The sequence below is a fragment of the Carassius carassius genome, chromosome 29, assembly GCF_963082965.1.
Source record: "Carassius carassius chromosome 29, fCarCar2.1, whole genome shotgun sequence".
In the NCBI taxonomy this organism is placed as follows: Eukaryota; Metazoa; Chordata; class Actinopteri; order Cypriniformes; family Cyprinidae; genus Carassius; species Carassius carassius.
In genome coordinates this window covers 27,426,098-27,441,759 of record NC_081783.1, presented here as the reverse complement: position 1 = coordinate 27,441,759, position 15,662 = coordinate 27,426,098, and the positions used below count along the sequence as shown (strand labels likewise).

The window sequence follows — 15,662 nt, the reverse complement described above, 5'->3', positions numbered from 1 at the left end:
GATTCTGATGAAAATGCTAATTCAATCTCTGACAACAGGTGGCGCTTATAGATCACTAATCTAGCACTGAGTTATTGCTGCACGCAGAGCTGCAATTGAAAAAAAATAATTAAATAAGTAAATGAAAATCTAAAAATAAGTAAACCGCAATGAGTCTTGAGTTATTTAAATAATATAAAGATATCGCTGTCCCTAACGTGCAACCTCCCACTTTATTCACTTCCTAAATTAAATGAAAAAAAAAAAAAAAAAAGGAACGCTTATAATACATCTTTCTGGCAACACGACTGAGGCTGAGCTCGCGTCCTCAATCACAACTCGCTCAAAGGACGAGGCCATGTAACCTTTTCACAATAATAATATGTATTTATTTTTTAAAACCCAGATAGCTTGCTGAAATACATCTGCGGCTTCCTCATCTACCTCAGCCATGCTGATCAAGACCTGTCACGGTGAGCCTGATCGCGCCTAACCTGCCTTCCGTTTCAACTAAACGCCTTCCGTTTCCACTATACTCTCTCTCGCACATACATACATTCTTCTCTTACATACACATATATATGTATGTGTGTATATGTATGTGAAAGGAGAATGTATGTGTGTGAGAGTAGAAATATATGTATAAGGAGAATGTATGAGTTTGAAAGCAAAAATATATGTATTTGTAAGGAGAATGTATGTGTGCGTGAAAGCAAAAATATATGCATATGAAAGGAGAATGTAAGTGTGTGTAGGAGTAGAAATTTATGCATGTGTAAGAAGAATGAAAGTGTGTGAAAGAAAAAATATATGTATCTGAAAGGAGAATGTAAGCGTGTAAGAGTGCCAGAATGAATTAAGTCTTGCACGGCCCCTCATACCATCTTAATAATCCCTACCAGCAGAGAGCACCATTGAGTCGCATTCAAACCCCTGTCCTAAAATAACTCGATTTGAAGCAAATCAGTCAAACGGGACTCGTTTTTATGTTATGTGTATGTAAATTCATCTTTACTTCAGATGTTATCTGCAGTGTTTACGGTCTTTTGGGGGCAAGATAAGCGATATATTTAAATCGTTCATGTGGGTGTGTCTGCTGCGCACTGATGAGACAGGTAACGATCCAACACAAAATATAGTTTATTTCTTTATGAACATAATTATTCAGGAATTATTAAACATGAACACTTAACTTACTATCTGGGAAATAAAGCTTTATGTATGTAAATCCATACTGTATATAGTCAGTTATTTCTCTGAATAAATTCAGATTCAAATCGAGCATTTTGTCGTTTGTTTTATATGTTAAGGTCATGTCCGTCTGATGTTTATCATGTTTATGATGCTCACTTCTGTAACGAACGTAGCTTTTTAATAAGTAGGGGAAATTCCCGACATTTAAAAAAATACTTTTACATGCCTAGGGTGTTTGCATTGTAATAATGTACAGAGATACTTCATATTTATAAACGCTGACTTGTTAGGTGATGTTTCTCATTAAAATCATACAAATTCCTATTAACTCAATGGAATGTTTTCGCACACTAGGGATTACCAATATGGCGGCGCTGCGGCTTCACTTTAATGACGTCATGAGCAATCCAGTTCTATATTATAGATCAGTGGTGGAGATACTTTCAAATTGTAACCTATTTAAATAAAAGATTAACACTGATAATGATAAATCATCTTAGGTGTATGTTTAGGAAATAAATGGAAACATTTGCTAATATAGTTGTTTAATAAAAACAAAATGTAAAATAATATAAAATATATAGCTCAGTCATGAAACTCTAGATGGCGCAGGCTGATGGTTTGTTAATGTATCTGATGATATTCAGAGAGTTAAATGACTTGGCACAAGCTTATTGGTTCATGCTGCATATGCAGCCAACGAGCTTACTGCCTTGCATTTATAGGCTGGCTAGCATTGACTTGAGATTCCTGCAGCATGCTTTCAGGGTTTCTCTGAAACCTTCCACCTTCCCCAGCTCCACCTGTATATATCTGCTACTGGTTATCTTATATGCTATTTGTGCAGCAGCAGTATGTATTAAGTACTCACACCGTATCGCCATATGCATTGGCAGCAGCAAGTTCCCGTATATGCTTGCAGCAGCAGCAATAATCTACAACTACAGCAACTATCAACAGCAGTAGCAATTCAGCAGCAACGTACTGTAGCAGATCTATTCTTCAAAGACCAAATACATTAACAGCGTTATATTCATCACCATGCAACAATTTTCAGAAAGTTGTCATGATTGAAGTAACATTTATATATTTTTAAAGGGGCATTCATGTAAATAAAATAAACATTTATTTAGATGATTTTGTTGAATAATTGAATAACCAATGACAAAGCAGAAATATTCCGAAAGATCTGAAAGGTAAAATTATTCGATGACTTATATACAAGCATAAGAATATTTACAGATTTAATTGTCCTTATTTTCTTCGAATATACGTCATAATATCAACACTATGAATGCAAATGTGATGATTTCACAAAGTTAAACTATGTTTTAATGAAAGCAAAGATGTCTGAAATAATTGGAAAGGTTAAATGTCAAATCTAAAAACATTAGTCGTGTTTCCACTGTCGGGTCAAAAGCGGGCCAGTTATGTGTTGACTGTCACTTCCAAGGCTTGATTGTGCCTCGTCAGTGCTTCCTGACAAAAAGCTTTTTGGCCCGACAAAAACCTTGGGCCAAAGCAGGCCAGCTGGGGCTAGAGGAATGGTTATGAACAAAGGCAGAGTTCTTTGTGTCTGGAGAGCACCAGTGCCACAGATCATTTCATAAAGTTAAAAGCTATAATATCAGCATTAAATACTTTTAAAATAATTTTAGTTCAAAAATCACTTTCAGACAGCAGCGAGTGAAATAACTTGATCCAATGTGGATTATGGTCACCATACAAGGGAGAAATATTTATAAGTGATGGGAAAAACAATGCACGCTAGCCATTAATGTTACCATAGTAAACATAGTAAATACGACCACTTGAAGAAATCAGATGTCAGCTCTATTACAATTGTGTATTTATTTAGTAACATATTTTATCTGTCTTAAGTCTCATCTCGAGAGATTAGCTCCGCGTATGTCATAAAAATATAATAATGTTTTTTGTTCAAGAGCTTTTGTAAAAATATATATATATATATATAAATTCTTTCTAAATTTGATGTATATGCTGTAACTACAAATAAACAGAAAAAGACTCGACTGAATAAGTAGGTAGGCTATGTTGAAACCGCTTTATTTCTGTGTGACTAATTTTCAATCCTGATAAATTAATTCATTATGATCAATGTATCACTTATTATTGTAAAACATTGATGCTATTGGATTTAAATCTTTAATGGCAAATTCAATTTCAATTCAAGAAAAGTATTCATGATGCTTTAATGAAACAATTTGACAGAGTATTAACACCTAATGACATTTTTATGACATGTGTCATGATTAAGGTGTCATGTCAGTCTTATGCACACCCCGTCAAGTAAATTGTTACCAATTCTGTTTCACTACACTTGAACTTTCATAAGCAAATGCTTAAAGGGTTAGTTCACCCAAAAATGAAAATTATGTCATTAATAACTCACCCTCATGTCGTTCCAAACCCGTGAGACCTCCGTTCATCTTCAGAACACAGTTTAAGATATTTTAGATTCAGTCCGAGAGCTCTCAGTCCCTCCATTGAAGCTGTGTGTACGGTATACTGTCCATGTCCAGAAAGGTAAGAAAAACATCATCAAAGTAGTCCATGTGACATCAGAGGGTCAGTTAGAATTTTTGAAGCATCGTAAATACATTTTGGTCCAAAAAAAACAAAAGCTACGACTTTATTCATCATTGTCTTCTCTTCCGTGTCTGTTGTGAGTGCGTTCACAACACTGCAGTGTAGTGATGTCCGGTTCGCGAACGAATCATTCGATGTAACCGGATCTTTTTGAACCAGTTCACCAAATCAAACTGAATTGTTTGAAACAATTCAGATTCAAACAATTAATGCGTCTCCAATACGCATTAATCCACAAATGACTTAAGCTGTTAACTTTATAACATGTTTGACACTCCCTCTGAGTTAAAACAAACCAATATCCCGGAGTAATTCATTCACTCAAACAGTACACTGACTGAACTGCTGTGAAGAGAGAACTGAAGATGAACACCGAGCCGAGCCAGATAACGAACAAAAGACTGACTCGTTCACGATTAATGACATAATTTTCATTTTTGGGTGAACTAACCCTTTAAATCGACAGCCCTCCTAATATATGTAACACAAAACCTGCTTCAAATGTAGGGCTTTTCTGATGTAGCAAGCTTGCTCTGTATATATAGCATATAATGCATGATATAGCATTACACTTGTAACGCAGAGCTTAAAACACTAGTAACAATCCTTTGAGCACAACAACTCTTAAAAGACAGCTAAAATGGCACGTTTACTTGAGTTTTTGTCTTACATTTGCTTTTGTTAACAGGTTGGGTTTAGTATTAGGACTCAGTGTAGGTAGTACATTATTTTCAAACATGATAAAGCATTTACCTTTTAGCGTCATTCGCTGGACATTTCATTTACATGATAAATATAGCAACCAACATAATAAAATGTTGTAAGATTCACATTCATTTGTCAAGGATAAAACTGAATATGGTTTTAGCACTCACAGATATTTCACTTGTGAAAGTGTTATGAAATGTGCAAGAACAAAAAACAAAACTATATAATTTTAGGAAACGTAAGTACAGGCATGTTTTTACACTGAATGAGGAAAAAGAATTGGCAATGTGAGATTTATTAATTTGGGGTAATTTTATGAAATTCAAATCATTATGAAAGTGTTTCACTCCTTTTTTCATTTAAAATTAATCTTTATCTCTGTCTTCAAATCTTTTGTCATTTCCACTGGATGGATGAAAGCCTGTGATATACTGTTTGTTTGTAACACTTATAGCAAAGACAGAGCTATAGACTGTGTGTGTGTGTGTGTGTGTGTGTGTGTGTGTGTGTGTGTGTGTGTGTGTGTGTGTGTGTGTGTCAGCTAGGAGATAGGAGTCAAGTTACTGGACAGTAGCGTTGTCATTAGCCACAGCTCGGATTGGATGGTGTAGGCCTATATTTGGAAGCCATGAAAACCACGCTTTGATTCACAAGTGGCGTTTATGGCTCTCATCTATCCTAAGCCTATACACAAATCAGTGGAGAGCTCTTTTAATCACAGCCTGTGAGAAGGTGACTGTTGTATTTTATGACTCTGCCTTAGATCTGTTGATGAAAAACACTTCAAACCTGCCATTTTAACCAATCCACAAACTGCAGTTTAATGCAGTTTATCGCAAAGGAATGTAAAGTGGAAGGTGAGACTAAATGGAGAGTAGTTATATACTTCTATATTTTTATGTCTATTCTATGTCACACCCACAAAGTTGTGTTTTTTCCATCAAGAAACATGAGGCATGTAATGTCTTTTTTTTGTGGACATCTTTGTTAAATGCAGTGCGTATATTTTACTGAAAGACAATGAAAATCATAATCATAATGACAGTGTGCTGCGTACATCCTCAATTTTCATGAAGAATTACGATAACTGTGACACACCCTCACAAAATACAACAGCAGATGCTACAAATATTTCACTGGTTAGTTACATGGCAGTATTATGTGTTAAATGCATTTAGATATAATGCTTAACTTGGTACATTTCACTGTTTGTACATACTGTAGATTAGAGCTAATCTAAACAGTAGAGTTTAAAACATTTTAACAAATTGACCCTTATGATTGGTTTTGTGGTCCAGGGTCACACACACACATACACACATTCTATGCGTAAAGGAAACTATGAAAATGAAAATATATTGTCATCGTGCAAAAAAATCTTTATGCTTTATGCTTATTTTCTTTATGTAAAACTTCCCATTCTTCTGATTTTAGTCTAAAATATAGGCTAACCCACACATTTATTTAAAAGATTCATCAAATGTCATTATTAGGCACAGATTTAACTTAGATTAAGTATTTGAGTTTGCACTTTTAAAGTGCTATGAAAGACATATCCAGTTTTTGTTCTGCTTTGATTCAAAAGTATGTGCAGTCATCATTATACTCTTTAGTGCTGCTGATTATATGCCATAGTTTCCTGGAATGGTGCCCTTGAGAGATCCCTATAGTGAAAAGTAAAACCAGTGCACTTCTACATTTCACTACATAGACTTAACAACCATAGAATAAAGGTTATACAATGGGATCGAAAAGTTTCATACAACTATTACAAATGATCTTATTTATTATTACATTGTGTTTTCAAAGCAAATTCATTTTGTGTAAAAGTTTCATTTAAAAAAGGAATTAGAATTATGGAGATTCTAAGTGATTTTTCAGAATCCTATCATTTATTCCTATGTTTAAAAAAAACTAGTCTTTTAAAGTATTTATTTAATAATTTAATGATAAAATATTATTTTATGTGTTAGGTGTCTAATAAATAAATGTATACATCTATTTATATTTGCCATTTATGTGTATTACATTACATGTATGTTGTGACATTTTACTTGTATCTAATGTGCTCTTATGCTTTCATTTAAACAGACACCAGCCTGCAGCATCGCCCAGTGGCCAGTCGGCAGTACTGCACTGTTTCCAACAGTGGAGTTCAGCGTCGCACCTCTGCCCCTCCAATCAGTATTGAGTCTCCTCGTTTTCACCCCCGGGCCAAAGGCAAAAATATCCGACTGGATGCACAACTGCGCCGGGCCACCCGGAAGAACAGCTTCTGCAATGGCATCACCTTTAGCCAGCGTCCTGTGCGTCTGTATGAGAAGGTGCGGTTGCACCTCTCAGGTGTTCACACAGGTTGGAGCGGAGCTCTACGTTTTGGTTTCACCAGCTTAGACCCTAGTGAGCTTGCCATAGCTGACATCCCCAAATATGCTTGCCCTGACCTGGTGACGCGGCCAGGATATTGGGCCAAAGCCCTGCCTGAGAGGCTGGCCATGCGGGACAATGTTGTGGCCTTCTGGGCTGACCGACACGGCCGGGTCTTCTACAGCATCAATGATGGCGAGCCTATCCTCTTCCACTGCGGTCTTAGTGTTGGCTGCCCGCTCTGGGCCATCATAGACATCTATGGAATCACTCAAGAAGTTACTTTACTGGGTAGGTGTTTAGATAATATAATTCACCTCTGAAAATTCAGTCTTTCATCAATAATGTTGCTGGAAACATCGGCTGGTATAGGAGAATTTTTGCTCTCAGTGGGTTTGTTACCACACTAGTGGTTCTCTACGTAGTACCAAAAAGTAAAAAAAAAAACATGAACTACGTAGACCCAACAATCTGCAAAATTATGAAAGGGATTAAAGTTCCAAATACATACAAAAAAAGTTTAAAAGCGAAGGTTATAATGCCCAAAATTACACTGCATCCATCAGCACCACTATTAAAGCGTTCGTATGAAATCATTGCTGGGGGAAGGCCTCACAGATTTGCTTTATGCCACTGGTTTTCATAAAACTTTTGCAGCTCTAAGTGGGTCAGAGAAGGGTCATCTGGGACATGTCACTCTGGCTGTCACACTTAAAGCTTTACTTCAAATTAAGCTAAATGTAGATTTCTTCCCTGATATTTATAGATGGCCATGTCTAATAATAAAATATACTATATACTACTTATTTTATTCTCATACTACAAAAGTAAAATAAGTAAATTCATTATGAATATTTTAATATTATTTATGCCATTGTATATAAATTGTTTCGTGAAAAGTACTAAAGGCACAGTTTATGAAAGCACTGGGTGCAAATATAAAAAACTCTTTTTACAACCGAACAATAGTAGTGTCAACCCTGGCTTTAGAACTAGCATTAGACAGTTAGATAACTGCCATTTCAAGAGCTCATTTTAACATGATAAGATTGCAGCATTAAAGCTTTGCTGGAACTACTTCTAGGAGACTTCTAGAAGGGCTGAATTTAAGAAGAATGTCTCAACTGAGGTGCTGTAATTCACTTCCCACACAGTCTGACAGCTCTGAAATGTGCCAGTCAAGTGAGCCTCAGCAGCCTCACAATTAGAGGACTAAATACAATCCACATGTTCAGTATACTGGACATCACTGTCTGTTCTTTGTTACAAAATAATGTATGTGTGCTAGAAGTACACTTTATGCATAATTCCTGATGAGATCACAGATTTTATAACTAAACACTAACACTGAACATCCTAAAACTGAGAATGGGATTCAGTAAACTGAACCTGCTTCTTGTTCTATCTTTGTTTCGCGCTCCAGTTCTCCATTGCTGAAGGGCTTTGTTTACTTTCTGTCTGGCAAGATCATTGACCATGTTTGGTCAGGGCTGCTGCATGTTCCTGGAGAAAGGATCCCTGCCTACCTGAAAAGCTCACCAAACCCAGATCTAAAGAAATGTTTTGCCTGTGTTTTTAGTTTTTTTGGCTTACAAATAAAGATTTATAGGTAGAAAGATTTTTTGATCTGTGATGGGAAATCATTTAATTAAACATTACGTTTGTCTATGAACCATATTAAACAATCTTGACCAGTGGTTCTCAGTCTTTTTCAAGTGACAGACAACCTTAACATTAGAAAAAAATCATGGCCCAACAGCACCCCAAATCTGGGGGAAATGGCATGCTACCTAAAAAAAAAAAAAAAAAAAAAAATCAACCAAAGTTTTAAAATTATATTCAGTTTATGACCTATAACCTAGAACATCCAGTCAATAATTTTGATAGTTTCACTGTAAAAATTAAATTACATATAGTTAATGAACCATAATGACACTGGTTTTTAAGTTGGAGCATACACTTAATGTTAATACAATCAGAAAATGTATTGTTATTAATAGACTATTCAGTCAAATGATTTGATATTTGGTGTTTTGTTTATAATAATTCTAATGAAATCAATGTATTTGTTTTTTTTTTCAGTCAACCTGCAAACCACTTCATGGACCACCAATGTTTTGCACTACAGTTTGAGAATCACAGATCGATTTTTGGCATGCCATTTTAACATTATTATCCTAATTTCCCAATGATTTTATGCTCAAATCAGTTTTGCAGTGGTTGTTCACAAACTTTTAAATGTGACCCATACTGCAGCTTGATTAAAGCAAAAGAAGTGCAGCCTACAAATAAAAATTTCAAATTAATATATATATATTTTTTTAAACTTTGAATTGAAATGTTTATGTTAAAATATTATTTGAATCTCACTATAAATCAACAAATATACTTTCATATACTATTCTTCTGTGTAATACCGTATGTTAAATATATGGGTAAATCAAGTGCCCAATTTAATTGAATGTCAAGTTACATTGATGTACAAACCACATGAATTCCAGTTGACATTCAAATCTGGTGACACATTTACTTATGTATTAGATGAAAGTGGGCCAGATAAGACTGCACTGATTATAACAAAGAACAGACTATAGAACGGAAAATGTTCATTTTCAAGAGCCACAAGAGGGCTATGTTGAGTTCAGAATCTCTGTGAATCTTATCTGAGCTTCATATATGTTGATACATTTCAATTTCAACTTTTTAATTTTTTTTACTTTTGTTGTCATTTCTAGTGAGTAATTAGTATTGTAGTAATTACATATTGGCACTAGGCTTAGGTTTTGTTGTAAATCATTCATCCTTTATGCTGCTTCTGAAGTCTAATCAGAACACTAGCTTGACGCCTTACATATAAGATGTTCCCTCTAAAAGTAAAGGTGGTCATTTGTCCTACTGGGAGCTATTCATTCATCATACATTTGTCACACCAAGGTCAATATATGAGGGGTAAATTCTTTTGCTGAAGGCAAGAACAAACAAGGCAGGTTGTTTTAGGCAGGTTTATAAACAAATTAAGAGTGTATTACAGCTCCTGTTAGGGGGCAAATTGCAGATCCAGAGGTCAAAAAGAGTAAAAAAAAGGCATCGTAATCAGAGCAGAAAAAATTAAAGTGATAATTATTTAAAATGACTCACTGGTCTTCCTTCCCTCTCACAGAGAGCACATTTGCTGAGAGCGTGGGCACGAGCTGTCTGAGTAGCGCTCGACTCAGTGCCTATCTTCCCCAAAGCAACCACGACTCGGCCAACTACAGCAACAACCAGCTAGAGAGCAACCAGGCCGCGGCAGCAAAATTTGCTACGCTACAGCTCAGCAACTACAACCAGATCATCCCCTGCTGCTCCACGTCCACAACTCCCTCTTCATCCACCTCCTTCAATGTACAAAGGGCCGCCCGCGGGCTCCCCATGCCCCTTGATGCTGACCTGCATTTTCACCCAGTGCGAGGCCCTGACGTGGTTCTCTCGAACGATCGCACGGTTGCATGTACACACTTCCTGGACAGCAGCAGGACGTTGATGTTCAGTGACCGGCCCATCCGGCTGGGCGAGACGCTGTATGTGGAGGTGGGCCATCTGGGCTTGCCTTATTTTGGGGCTCTTCTCTTTGGTATGACCTCCTGTGATCCAGGCACTCTCAGTGCTGGAGAGCTGCCAGCTGACCCAGAGGTGCTTCTGGACCGCAAGGAGTATTGGGTGGTCTACAGGGGTTTTCCTGTACCAGCAGCAGGCGATGTGCTCAGCTTTACCTTTCTGGCCAATGGGGAGGTGCATCATGGAGTCAATGGAGGGACACGCGGTCGTCTCCTGTGTGTCGACTCCTCTCAGGTTCTGTGGGCCTTCTTCACACTGCATGGAGCCGTGAACCGGCTCAGAATATTAGGTAGGATTTAATAAAAAGTGATGATAAACAATGATATGTGAATTGAACAAATTGTTATTGCATGATGTGTGTAGATGTTCTTTACAGTTTAGAAACATCTATTCATTTTTGTTAACCTAAATCATCAAAAATATGAATGAACACAAAGGGAAGTATGAAAATTATATAGTAACCTAAATCATTCAAACAAAATGCAGCCTATGTTTCAGCTACTTCAGCAAGACAAAGAAGCTAGATTTCAGCTTTGCTCACACTGTACACGTTATCCAGAAAAAACTAATTCAGTGTCCAAATGTTTGTCTGGTTCTATCTGATCATTTTAATTTACTGTTAGGAAGGTCATTTACATATTACATTTAATTGTTTGTTTTGCTATTTTTAGTGGAACTTTAAAATGACCTTGGGTTACACTTTATTTTAAGGTGTACTTGTTACAGGGTAATTATACATTTAAGTACTGAGTAATATTAATTAACTACATGAACTTACTATATGGCGAGGGTTAGGAATAGGATTAGGGTTTGATATAATTATGCATAATTTATTGTTATAATAGTAAGTAAATGTAACACGTGTAACAAAGACACCTTAAAATAAAGTGTTATTTGACCTTTTTGTGCATGTTAGCAACAGTGAGTTCAATTTAGTATGTAATGTAGCTTCATTATCACTTCCCCAGGGTTCCTCGGCCCATAACCAATACATTCTGACAGATCCTACAGTTAACTTTATTTCAAAATTATGCTTTTTTTTTTTTTACCATGTGTTCCAAAATAATTCCCCTTGAGTCCAATTATTCAGAGCAGCGTGGCAAATTGAAAAATGTAGTGAAACACATTTTACTGTTCCTCTTATTTTAATTCAAATTATTATATAAGATGAACTCCTAGCATTACATGTGTGAAAATTAAAACATTGGACAGTTGCTAAGATTTCCACATCTTAATATCTCTGTATCAAAAACAGAATGATGACAACATTTATTTAAGTCACAAGGCCATGCTATGTTACATTTATGAGTATGAGTGGCAAAAAAACAACAACAATAAAAAAAAAAACCTTGATCATGTCATAGATGATGTTATACTGTGCTTTTTAGCACAACAGGAATGCTATTTTGACCAATCAGCGTTCAGGATCCAAAATGATAAAATGCAGCATACCATATGTATAATGTAGTTTATCTACATATTTTGTCGAAAATCATTGTCAGCTGAAGGTGACTGTCAGTAATTGTTGTAATAAAGGCACGTTCATTATGGTAAATGATGTTCTTTTTGTCCTTAAGGAACTGTTCAGGCCAGCCCTCCCACCTCCCCATTAGTGTCTCAGGCTTCAACGCCTGATGATAGTGACTCTGATCTGGCTTTCACTGTCAACAGATCCTCATCAGCATCTGAATCCTCTCTAGGTGAGTCTCAACAAGCTCATTCATCAGCTTACATTCATTTCTGAACTGCTGGAAGAAACAAAATGCTTATATCATGAAATGACTGATTTACTGTTAGTCAGCCTAAAACATTTAAATTCACCCTGCTTCTAAATGCATGTTCCTGTTCTCATTAGCTGCGTTTCCACTGTTGGGCCAAAACTGGGCTTGCTAGTGCTTTTTTTATTTTATTTTATTTTTATTAACAACAACGAGTTACCTATATATAACAAACATTATATATGATGTAAACAATTATACACTAGAGGGGTTGTATACTAATACAGATGTATATAAAAATATTAAATTGTTCTCCAAGATACCAAATAACACATATTTCCTAAACAAAACAAAACGTCAGTCAATATTTTGTACAATAAAATCACAGACATTGTGCCAAAAAAAAAAAAAAATCACAAAAGTGCATTGCTAAAGCAAATATACCACTAAAACACAAGGAGAATCTAAAATCAATATCAGATTAAATTTTTACCAAATAACATTTGGCTGGGTAAATCCTGTGCATAATTTTAAATGATACTTCCTTTACCTTGTTTGTAATTTAATATTGATTAGTTATTATTCAAACCCTTTCCCAAACAATATTGTCTGTCAGGCGATTCCAATATGAATAAACATAATGCAAAAACACTATGTCTCATAGAAATAAAGCTCTTACAGAACTGTTGTGTGATTGAAGAGAAAAACAGATGTTACCAACATAAGAACTTATTATAGTAGGCAGAGATTTTAAATAACATACAAACTTCAGGAGAAATAGCCATAGTCCCCTGGTGTTACAGGAATCTTATAATGTGCCAAAAACACCATAAGTAAAAATAAAACTATTTAAATGAAATAACTGATCCACTGATACGATACCATTATCAAACCAATGCTTCAGAAAAAGCAATTTGTTTAAAGAATATATCCTTGTTGTTCCATATATACCCGAGGTGAAAAATTGTGTTTGTGAATCAACGATCATGATAAAAAGGCCTGACGGTGAAATTCAGCTAGTTTTGCTGGTATTTTATCAATATTATAATTGCAGCTAAGAAAAAAAATGTATACCACCCAATTTTGAGAGAATATGGGAGGAAATAGAACACCAAATGGATTAGGATTTCTTTAAGCTAGTTAACCTTACATGCATTGTTTAATTTTAAAGTCTAAAACATTTAGGCCACCATTTTCATACGAATTCATAATAACTGTCATCTTTATGTAATGTATTTTATTTTTCCAAATAAAGTAAATCAGTATTTTGTCAATTTCTTCATTTTTTTTATCAAGTTGTAAAGCCATTACTGCATAAATAAGTCTCAAAATACCCTCTACCTTTCTAATCAAAACTCTACCCCTTCTTTTTAGTTTTTTTCAATAATAGAATTGAAATTAACAAGCACCTTCTTTTCTGGTCTTTGGTTATCAATATTCCAAGATATTAAACCTCATTTATTAAGGGAATACCATAATAGTTAGTTTCGAGACATTCGTTTATGGCCATAAGCTCACATTTACCCACATTTAGCAGATGCTCTTGAAAATTTGCTAATTAAGTCAATTGCCACAGATATCTGATTCTCATTTTGAATAAAGAGTGTAGTGTCATCAGCTAATTGTGTAATTTTTATCTCAATATCAACAATAGTAACTACTCTCATTGGGCTTACTAACAAGAAGAGGTGTGGAGATATTGGGCACCCCTGCCAATACCTTTAGAAATATAAAATCTAAGGGAAGTACCATTAAATAACTTTATAGAGCAGTTTCCATTTTTGTAAAGGGTTTTAATTGCTGTAAAAAAATTACCAAAATCAAAATTCTTTAGAGTATCGAGGATTAATTGATGTTCTACAGAATCAAATGCTTTGCAAAAGTCTAAAAATAATATAAAACCATTATCAATAATAAGATCTGAATAGTCCAAAATGTGGCATCTTATATTGTTTTAACATTCAGAAGAACTATACTGTAATATATATGAATTTGCCCCCCCACTGAAGCAGGTTTATGATTCCATTTCACGTGTTATCTTTCAGTGACGGCTCCCAGTTCTCCTCTCAGTCCACCGGTTTCGCCATCTCTTTCTGCATCTGACACAGGCCTGAGCAGCAAGAGCAGTGAGTGCACAGTGTGTTTCGATCAGGAGGTGGACACCGTCATCTATACATGTGGACACATGTGTTTGTGTAATGACTGTGGACAGAGGCTCAAGAGACAGATCAATGCATGTTGTCCGATCTGTCGGAGACCTATAAAGGATGTCATAAAAACCTACAGACCATGAAGGGACTAAAACATTTTCTATCAAATTATTCAGTAAAAACCTTGGTAGCTGTGGTTTAATATCTGGACTAAACTTGTATTTAAGACTGTGTGTGTAGCTTTGATTTATGTAGCATTAAGCTCTTGTCCATATCTCTATCACCTCATACATTAACGGTCAGAAGTTTGGGATCAGTAAGACTTGTAATGTTTTTTAAAGAAGTCTCTTATGCTCATCAAGGCTAAATTTATTTGATCAAAAATTCAGAAAGAAATTGTAATCTTGCAAAATGTTGTTACAATATAAGCTATTGGTTTCCATTTTAATATCCTTTAAAATATAATTTATTTCTGTGATGCAAAGCTGAATTTCCATCAGCAATTACTCCAATAAAAAGTGTCACATGATCCTTAAAGGGTTAGTTCACCCAAAAATGAAAATTAGCCCATAAATTACTCACCCTCAAGTCATCCTATGTGTATATGACTTTCCTCTTTCAGACGAATCCAGTCTGAGATATTTTAAAAGTGGTCTTTGATCTTTCAAGCTGTTTAATGGCACTCACTGGTTGTTGCAGTGCTTCAGTCCAAAAGAAAAGTGCCAATCTATCAAAAAAGTGTCTCACACGGCTCCGAGGGGTAAACGAAGGCCTCCTGTAGCGAATCGATGCGTTATTGTAAGAAAAATAACCATATTTATGACGTAATAATCACTTTAATCTAGCTTGCACTCACTGTTGTACACGGAAGCCGTTTTGGGCGGATGACGTATGAGGTCAGCTTTTGACCGGTAGTGTATATGACCTTGGACCGCAAAAACAGTCTTAAGGGTAAATTTTTCTAAATTGAGATTAAATCATCCTCTGAAAGCTGAATAAATTTGCTTTCCATTGAATGGTTTGTTAGGATAGGACAATATTGAACAATTTGAAAATCTGGAATCTGAGGGTGCAAAAAAATTTATATTGAGAAAATTGCCTTTGAAAAGCTGTCTAAATGAAGTCCTTAGCAATGCCTATTACTAATCAAAAATGAAGTTTGGAAATATATTCACGGTAGGATATTTACAAAATGTCTTCATGGAACATGATCTTTACTCAATATCCTAATGATTTTTGGGATAAAAGAAAAAAACGATATTTTTGACCCATACAATGTATTTTTAGCTATTGCTATAAATATATCTGTGCTACTCAAATCTGGTTTTGTAGTCCACGG

The 15,662-nt window shown here is 35.4% G+C and overlaps 1 protein-coding gene across 5 annotated transcripts in view; it reads left to right on the top strand.

Annotated features, from left to right (window-relative positions):
• Positions 1-15,391, top strand: part of neurl1b (neuralized E3 ubiquitin protein ligase 1B) — a 60,081-nt gene extending 44,690 nt beyond the window's left edge. For all 5 annotated transcript variants that reach the window (XM_059516472.1, XM_059516474.1, XM_059516473.1 and 2 more), the window contains 4 exons: positions 6,583-7,149; positions 10,019-10,744; positions 12,033-12,155; positions 14,219-15,391. In XM_059516472.1, coding sequence (XP_059372455.1) covers positions 6,583-7,149; positions 10,019-10,744; positions 12,033-12,155; positions 14,219-14,466 — 1,664 coding nt within the window. In that variant the 3' untranslated portion in view covers positions 14,467-15,391. The remainder of the gene's footprint in view (positions 1-6,582; positions 7,150-10,018; positions 10,745-12,032; positions 12,156-14,218) is intronic.
• Positions 15,392-15,662: the final 271 nt, after the last annotated feature.